This window comes from Plectropomus leopardus, chromosome 12 (genome assembly GCF_008729295.1).
Source record: "Plectropomus leopardus isolate mb chromosome 12, YSFRI_Pleo_2.0, whole genome shotgun sequence".
NCBI classification, from domain to species: Eukaryota; Metazoa; Chordata; class Actinopteri; order Perciformes; family Serranidae; genus Plectropomus; species Plectropomus leopardus.
This window is the reverse complement of record NC_056474.1, coordinates 9709746-9719714: the sequence shown is the minus strand read 5'-3', so window position 1 is coordinate 9719714 and position 9969 is coordinate 9709746. Positions and strand designations below refer to the sequence as shown.

The window sequence follows — 9969 nt, the reverse complement described above, 5'->3', positions numbered from 1 at the left end:
ACTTTTGGTGTTGGGATCTTACACCAAAAGTACAGCAAAAGTGGGGGTACTTGACTGCTTTCAAATGAAAACAGGATGAGTTCTCCTACACGCTTGACACATGGGAAAAGTTTCAGTTTTGTAACCCCACTAAATCTTACACACTGTACCTCTAAGTGAGTGGAAGCCATTAATCAACCCTTTTGTTTTCAATTGATGCATCCTGTTCTGGGAAACACCTCATCATCGCATTATAAATGAAGCATTGTTGAGTCTGTCACAGTGGCTTCAAGCTCCCATGCAAGTCATTCAATTTTAGCTGCGGTAATGACTGGTGAAATGTAGTTCAGTATCCAAACAAAGAAGCTCGGAGGAAATGATCCAAAACGCAGTGCAGATGTGCTGCTCGCCTCTAGCGCTACAGATCATATCCACTGTCTGCCTTTCATGCCGTTGTCAACCATGAAAAGCAGTAATTGTCACAACAAGCCTTTATTAGGCTGCATCACAGTCTCGGCTAATTGTTTAGGGATGTATAACTCATCGAGTCCTGAGGGGTTTGGACACAGGGAATAGTTTCTGCTCCACTTCACTCCAGTCTGAAATGTATGAAACTCTATCTACATTCATATTGCATAGCCTAGCAGGCACTCTCTCAAGACACTGAATACCATATTTACAAGTAAGACAATTACATGCCACAGTGCCAGTGAGGCTGCAGTAGTCTCCTTTATCATAAGAATAATTATATGATTGAGTCATTAGAAGACGGCTGCATTTATTTCACACAGTGCTTGGAGATAGGGATAGATAGCAAATGAATAAACAGATCCCATTAGTGCAATCTAGAGCTAATACTAGATTGCTCAGTGGAACTAAATAGACATAATGCATCATATATTCTGTCAACCCACATTACCGTTGTTTACAAGTTCCTTGAAAATACAAGATATTTTTACATGAAAAGCCAAAGAGCAAATATAAGAGAGTAATAAGAGCAAAATTTTAATTCAAATCAACATTTTTCCTTTTACATGTGCATGTACAAATGTATATTTTAGTAACACAATGAAACATCGTTTTACAGAGACATTAGCTTCCTTTTCACCCAAAAAATGCATTGTGTTTTGTCTGTAAGGCAACATGGGTGGTTCAACAAATAGTTTTCCATAAAATCAGGAAGTCAAATGTACTCATGTACAATAAGTTAACAATTCTGACAGCACACTGCGTTGTTTACATCTCTTCATGTACAATAAATGGTGTACAAAAGAAAGTCAACAAGATTTGATCTACAAAGTGCAACGGCAACAATAGAAATATGCAGACAATAAAAATTTTGGATGCTGGCAAATATGGTCTGTCTCTTTGGTGAGTGTGAACAAATGATTTTCTTGTTTCTCTTTGAAAATATTTCACAACTATTAGATAATGAATATTCAATGTTTACAGAACATAATGAGGTCACCGGCAGTGGTACAGCTGCACAAGTTGTGATGCTGGAAACAGAAATTCAGGTTAATGTTAGGATAAAATATTTACATCAAGATTGCTTTGGATGATTAACTTTTGATGTCAGTCCAGTCTAGCAGCATATCGACAACAACAACAACAACAACAAAAACTGTAAAGTAACAAAATATTATAAAATACAAGTATGAAATGTACATTTTACTACAAGGTGTGATGATCATCACTTCTATACTACACCCTCAAACAAATCTGAACACAGAATTCTGTATATTTTCTTTTACGTTTTTTAAAACTAGTTCCCAAACAGAACCAGTGGCTTTTAATCCCAATAAAAGTATTTAAATCAATAAATAAAAACTTTAAAAAATAACAAATAAAATAAACAATTGTTTGAAATTTTTGAAAATATGCATATACACAACCTTGCTAAATTACATCAGAAGCAGTGTGCATGTTAACTCGTGAGGTTACATGAGGTAAACAGGCATGAGTGGAGACTCTTTTGGACAGAACTAAACGTCTGCACACATGACACATGTTTTTGTACCCTCAAATCCCTTTAATGTCGATACACAGAAGACATGCTCAAAAGCTAGAGCAATGCCATTGTGGAGCATTTCCAAGCGCCTATTTTTTTAAGGTGCAGTGGCTGCCCCCTGAGACAAAACAAGTTAAACTTTTGTACCGCAACAATGCCCATACGATGAGGCACAACCAACCACATCCGGGAGATATCTTAACTTTCTTCCATATATATCAGTCTATGATAATTATATAGAGGAAGTTGATAATTTTAGTGTCGGGCTATCTAGAGGTATCACGTTCACTAAAATGAGATGGATGCAAGGCCACACTGACCGTGACCTTTGACCATCAAAATGTAATCAGTTCATTGTTGAGTCGGACGTTTGTGCCAAATCTGAAGACACATCCTCAAGGTGTTCCTCCAATATCTTGTTTACAAAAATAACAAGGATGAGGTCAAATGACCTTTACCTTTGACCTATAACCATCAAGACCTAAACAGTTCATCAATGAGTCCAAGTGGACGTTTGAGCCAAATTTGAAGACAATCTCTCAAGGCGTTCTTGAGATATTGCTTTCATGAGAATGGGACAACAGAAATACAGACATACAGACATACAGAAGACAACCTAGACGCACAGTGGACACATAATGCTTCCGGCCATAGCTATTGCTGGCGCAGAGGCATAAAAACACCTTGAGGAAGATAAGCTCAGAACTCCATATTTAGGGCAAGTAGGCCATGTTACAGTGCTGTATGTTAGCGTCCTTGAAAGCTTGCACAGAGTAGGCACAAGAGTAGCACCCAGCACCTGATTTTGCATTTTTCAGGCAGTCAAAGATGCAACATGTCCCAGCCCTTAGCCAGCTGTTTCCCCTGGTTTCCAGTCTTTGTGCTAAATTAAACTAAGCTGGCTGACAGATATGACACAACTCTCAGCCAGAAAATGAGTAACTGTATATCCTAAAATGTCAAACTATTCCTTTAACAAAATTTAAATTGTACCTAACTGACAGAAATACTCCTCCGATGTTACTGTGTGTTGTAAACATTTGGGACACACAAAGGAGCATCTGCATCAAAACATAATCTTACAACATATTTTTTTGACTATTTGTAATCATTTTCAAAACTAACTCTTCCTCTCACCTCTTCACCCTTTTGCAGAAAATAGAAAGTATTTTTGGAGTTTGACAATGCAGATAGATGGTTGTTCCCATTATTGTGTGAGCGGCCTGGGCAGATGTGAGTTGGCCTTACAAGCAGGGCAAGTGTGTGGTGCTCACTTCATCAAGCTTCTCTTCGAACCAGCAGCTTAGTTGTGACACTGATTACTAGAGAGCCGCAAGGATTTCATAAAGCCAAAAGAATTTAATCTGCAGCCACTGTGCCTGCACCATGAATCTATGCATGGCACTTAACATACATATACATTATATTAATGGCCAACGCTATATAATATATCTTTACTCGTTTGGAGGAGAGATTTAATTTGGGACTGCTCACCTATCAGCCTCAAGAGGTTCAAACACATGACACATTAAATTGGTCTTTATGTTCACACCCTACTTCTCTAGGGAGCTAAAAAAAAAGCAAAATCAAACAAAGGGGAGGTTAAAAATAGAGGTGAAAACAAAAAGGTTGAAACAGAGAGGAAACTGAGGAAAAGTATTATCACAACTACAGTATGAGACAAAAAAAATCAACAGTATAAAGGACCACAAACTGCTCCGAGGACACATTAAAAAGGCTTATAGAATGGCTTGTTTGTATAAAATCATCATCTCACATTGACCAAAAACATTCCACCACGTGTTGAGATTCTGTTTCGGTGAATACCAAGTGCTCAAATTATTTCTTTCATTCTGATAGTGCCCCTTTTGAATCTTATGCCTTTTATATTGTAGTGTTTTTGATATTTAATTCAGGTGAACCCTCTTCCTCCCCAAAGCCTCTTTCCTAGCTGTCAAACACAGCTGTTGATGCCATAGAGCAGATAACTCAAAGAGCATTTCTAAATCTGATATTCGTCACACTAAATACAAATCTGGAAACATTTTTGAGAGCATCTCAGTCTATGCATCTAATTAAATTGCAAGTAGTCCTTGTTGCACCTCCTCTAAGTAACAATGGAGCAGATGCCTAAAAGTGTGTGAACTGTTGAAGTATCTTGCTGTAAATCCTGTAGGATTAATTTGCTCTATAGCAGCAACCACTAAGCAGTCCGATGACAGCGATAATAACGCTGTAGGATCAGACCGTAACACTTGCTGTGACGTGACAGTTTGATGATGATGCCATCCTTAAGTCTTTTAAATACACTTCAGGAAAAACTCAAACCCTGTATACCTCAGGTACCATATATCATGGGACAGAAATCCCCCAAGAATTTCATGTGCCCATTTTACTTCATGTGTGGTTAAAGTAGACGCTGTTATCGCCATATGGGAGAAGTGGTCACACTCTTTAGCCACACTGGACACACTGCTGCTGCTGTTGAGGAATGAGTCTGCTCTGTGGACCACTGCATTGTTTATACAGGACAAAAAGATTAAGTCCGTTCCCTTAGATGTTGTAGAAGAGATTATGTGCTGCTCACACAGCTGTGGTCTGTTTAATGCTGTGGAAGCTGATCCTGGTTGGAGATGTGGGGATAGACATGGCTCGTGCCACTCGCACTCGAAGGGCATGGTTATCCTGCCAGCGGTGCCATCGTTTCCTTACTGCAGAACGCACCTGAAATGTTGAGGATGAATATATTATTGTACTTCTTATTAACACTTTGTATATACAAAGAAGAACAAATGTTATAACATAAAACATTTACATGACATTTTGCCAAACAATAAGATCAATGACAGTCTTATGTCTGTTTATTAATTATGAGGCTACAGCAGGAAACATCTGGGTTAGCTTAGCATAAAGACTGGAAAGAAGCATCACAGTCACCGAAAGAAAGTGTTGGTATTGTATGTTTTTGCAAACTACATCTATGTTGCATTTGTATGTTTTATACCTATCATACCAGCGTTTCTAAAGAGACATAGTTCTGATTGCATTTATATGAGCCTGGTCATCAGGAGTTTGAGGGACTGGCGGATGGTGTGACACCTAGGCGAGACTGCTGCCAAGGCAAGCTGCTACGCTACTGTTCAAGACCAACAAACAACACAAGGGGTTCTTTTGTTGAGAGACATCAGTGGCATTTCCAGCAGTGATTGTGCCATCAGAAGTGGATGTTTTTTAGCAAGATATTGGCCACATATTTAGCAGAGACTGTGCCATCACAAACAGGTGCGTTTTAGTAAGACATGTGTGGCATTTCCAGTGGCAATTGTGCTGCCAAAGGCAGGTGCATTTTTAGTAAGAGACTGGCAGCACTTCCAGTCATGTTTGTTCCACCAAGAGCAGGTGTTTTTTGGTGAGACATTGGTGACATTTGCAGTGGTATTTGTGCCACAAAAGCAAGTGTTGTTTAGCAAGACATTGGCGGCATTTCACGAGGCAACTGTGCCAGCAAAAGCAGCTGATTTTAAGATAGACATGGTTGGCCTTTCCAGCCCTGATTGTGCCACCAACGTGTTCACGAAGGCATGTCCTGATTGGCTGGCTATACTTATGCTTTTCTCAGTGTGCAAATGTGTGCTTGTGATTAGAGGAGATTTGAAAAGAAAGTTATTATTATATATACACTGTTAATATTGGACTAGTTAAATTGATCGTAATGTGAAAAAAAGATGGGCATTTAGAGGGATGCTACCTCCCCAAAAGATCATTTTACTAGCCTTTTTACATTAAAAAACTGGAGTATAAGATAAAAATTTACTGCCAACTACGTAGAAACTCTTGCCATTTATTATTTACAGAAATCTAAACGTCCAAAAGTCAAATTTGCCCCTTCATGTCCTGTACCTGTCCCACACAACTGATTTTGTTAATGACAATTTTGAGCTGGTATGAAATTATTGTACAAGAGGGGTGACTCAAATTCTTCATCATTCTTTATCAAATTAACCGCCCCTTGGCCCTTGAGTTTCAATTACTTGAGAGTTGTTACGAGAACGGCGAGAGGGTCCTTCATTTTTCACAATTACTGACAAATGTGTGGTTCCTATAATGGCATTAATGACTTTCAAACAGCTGGAAGTCAAGCAGTTTGCTTCTGTTTCAATTAGATGATGATGACAGATGTTTTATTTTCACACTTAATCAACATGCTACAATTTCACTACCAGAGCAGGTAATCTTTCAGCGTTTTTTTTTTTTTTTTGAAAGTTACCTGATCCTACCCCCAACTTGAACTTTTGAAAATTGCAACTAGGAGGGTAGTTAGAAAAAAAAAACGCAACTAAACTAATCAAGGAAATCCACATGGGGCTTAATTAAGATCATATATCAAGAAAAACATCGACAACTTAATTAAATTCATAAATTCTGAATCTCTTGCAAAACTCCAGTGACTCACCTCTCCATTCAGGAAGCAGTAAAACACTGACACAAAGAAGCCCTGCAGAGTAAAGCACATCGCTATTGAAAGAGGTAAATGGACCTGTATTGTGTAAAGGCACCTTAATTAGACATCAGAGAAATCAGATGGTGCAGTAACCAGAAGAAATAGCAAAAGAAAATGTTCCATTTTGCAAAATGTGTCATGCCAAATATAATTCTTGACTTAAAAAGCTCAGCTTGAAATGTCTTTTTCCTGCCCACTCAGTCTTACATTTCAGCTCAGAAAATAGAAAGCCAAAAAAACAGCCACAGAGCAAAACATGCCCACATGGCTATGTGAGCTGTGTCTGCTGAGAACTTGAGGAAGGAGAGTCACATCGTGTATAAGCACAGCCTGGACACTACTTCAGATCATCTTCCTACAAGAAGGCTCATAAACTGAAAAGAAGTGATATGACTCTGCGATAAGACGCATTAAGAAAAGCAGTATGACTCACATTGTTCACTTTGTGCACACTATGTGTGGGTTTTTGAGCATTGGCCTGTGTCACACTGCGTCATTATCCTCAGTCTCACCTGAAAAGACTGTAGAAAGGAGTTGAAATAGATGAAAACGATTTGTGAGATGTCGTCCTCCCCCGGATTCACAAAGAAAAGCATGTAGGTGATGCCCAGCAGAGGCAACAAGACCAGTGTTGCTTTCACAGCTTTCCTGTGAAGAAAAGGATGAAAAATCATCAGTTTCATTTAGAAAAAAAAATGAATAAAAATACTATAATAAGAACTTGGATTTCACTCTGGATTTCACTGATGCATGATTGTGCATCAGTGGGCTGACTGGGAGAAACAAAAAAACACACTCACCAACACACACACACCTCTTTGCTTTTTAAAGTATCAACACATTATTACAGATGAAGCCTAGTTTGCAGACAGACACCAGGTGTGCAGTAAGAAATTACTTATCATAAATATTAATTAATACACATGTTTTTACAATTATCCATAATGCCTGCAGCTGTGAAAATTAATACATTAAAATAAATTGAATTTAGTTTGGAGGTGGTGCAGCTCTTTTCCAGTGGCTGAACAGTCTATTGGACAGTTTTATTTCTCATTAACTAAAGAGCTAATATATCCCATGATATTTCAAATTGAGTTCATATGACTATGGTCATATTTTGTATTCTTGTGGGTCTTTCCATGAATGTGTGCAAGTGTCTCTATGTATGCAAATAGGTCTGTGGCAAGACAAGAAGATTATTGGTCTGCAGCCCTGGCAGGGTATTAATAATAAACAATAAACTTTATTTATATAGCACTTTGCATGCAAAAAAATTCAGCACAAAGTGCTTTACACTAGGGTATATGCACTGAGTGCTTCACATGCAAATAGACAGAATAAATATAAAACAGCCCAACAACACTATTTAACATAAAAGAACAATTTCAAAACAGTTAAACCAAAAAAATATGATGAAGTAGAGTACATAAGAGGCATCAGAGATCAATATTAGCAAAATCATAAATCTTAATACAATAAAATAATAAATCATGAGATCTTTAAAACCATGAATAAAAAAAAAATAAAGTAAGAGACAACATTTCAGTAATGCATGTAAATTTAATTGTTTGGACACTCAGTGAGTTGCCTTTTTTAGCTGCTTGGGACTTGGGGAAGATGGGGGCTTAGTTCATGTTTTGTCATGGGGCATAACATAAATTGGGGGCTCGTCCTTTGTCTTCTCTTGTAAATATGAGGTGATATATTCTAAAAAAATGCTGTACCAAACAAGCAATTTAAAAATCACAGGAAATCCCATTTCCTTGTCAAATTTGCCCTGCTATTTATTATGCCAAAGCAGTTCTTGTAAAGCCAACTGCAATTTTAACAACATAATGTACTATTTTTAGGTCACCAATTTATGCCTGACACTCCAGTCCTCCACTCTCCTAAATCTACAAGGCTCACGTCAGCACTTCTGTCAAATCCTGACCATAAATCCAACTTCATCCTGAAAAGCCTGAATTGAAGTTGTCTGAGCTGTGACACCACAAACACCCCATACACTCAAAATAATCCCCTGAGGAGAAAAATACACTTGACACAGTAATAAAAGGTGAGAAAGCAAACTCACAATTTTTGCAGTGATGCACAACCTAACAAAATAAAGCAGGACTGCGCACAGCTCGCCAAGTCTTGTCAGATACGTGAGAGGTTTGCCATTTCCAACGATTACTGGGGGGGGGGGGGCACTAAGTGAAATGTTGCACAAAGTACTATACCTTGTGCTCACTCAAGTCAAGTTGTTTGTCAAGACTTCATTTTCAATAAATATGACAGGTACATCTATCTTTTCTATTATTAAATTCTAAATCTAACGTCTGCCGTTACATTTTTTGAAAATTACTGTAACATAAGACACAAATATCACCATAGATTTTAACAGAAAGGAGCATGTACCATATGACATTTGAGGTGTTGTAGGAAACAAATCAAACTGAAAAAAAAGGAAAACACTGGGAACTATCTGACCATTAGCATTTTATGACAAAAAAGCAACCAGAAATACTGCCTCACAACTGTATTCCTCTGTGCACCAGGATGGTCGCGCTCACAATTTAAATCCATATACATGAAAACATGAATGCTTCAGAAACATCTTTACCCCCGGCAGGATATATTCCTGATTTATGACATCGAATAATTGCCACCAAAATGTGTTTCTGCAGAACATCATGATGTCACAGTGAAGTTGACCTTTGACCATTTGGATATAAAGTGTCATCACTTTAGCACTATATGCTATTAGACATTTTTGTGAAGTTTTGTCATATTATCAAATGGATTCTTGAATTATGGGCAAAAACATGTTTTGTGAGGTCACAGTTACCTTGATCTTTGACCTTTAAACACCAAATTCTAATCAGTTTATTCTTGAGTCCAAGTAAACATTTGTACCAAATTTAAAGAAATTCCCTCTAGGTGGTCTTGAGATATGGCTTTCACAAGAACGACATGGATGCAAGGTCTCATTTATGTAGACCTTTGACCACCATATTCTAATTACTTACTATAATTAGTCCAAGGGAGAATGTTTGTGTCCAATTTAAAGATATTTCCACAAGGTGTTTACATATATTGCATTAACAATAATGAGACAGATGAGATCACAATGGCCTTGACCTTTGACCTATGACAACCAAAACCTAACCAGTTCTTTGTTGCATTCAAGTGGACGTTTGTGCCACCTTTAAATGAACCCCTTTGTGGTGGTTTGTGTTTTTTGTTGGATTGCTTGTGACTGTTCGTGTGCATGCTTGGTGTGTCTCTTTCTTTTCTTGCTTCCAGGTGTTCAGTGCACACTTCATCACCCCTCTGCAGCATAAATACCTCAACTTCACTCCTGTTTGGTGCCAGATTGTTTAACACCTCATCCATGGTATATTGGCCATCTCTCATGAGATTTTTCCTGTGCTTCAAGAAACTTTTTGACTTTGACCTTTTGTGCTTATTGTGCCTTTTTTTGTGTGCTTTATTC

At 37.9% G+C, this 9969-nt stretch overlaps 1 protein-coding gene across 1 annotated transcript in view; it reads right to left on the bottom strand.

Annotated features, from left to right (window-relative positions):
• Nucleotides 1–4481: 4481 nt before the first annotated feature.
• Nucleotides 4482–9969, bottom strand: part of LOC121951573 (corticotropin-releasing factor receptor 2) — a 39855-nt gene continuing 34367 nt past the window's right edge. The window contains exons 10-12 of the mRNA XM_042497952.1: nt 7004–7139; nt 6444–6485; nt 4482–4714 (exon numbers count right to left, since the gene is read on the bottom strand). Coding sequence (XP_042353886.1) covers nt 4574–4714; nt 6444–6485; nt 7004–7139 — 319 coding nt within the window. The 3' untranslated portion in view covers nt 4482–4573. The remainder of the gene's footprint in view (nt 4715–6443; nt 6486–7003; nt 7140–9969) is intronic.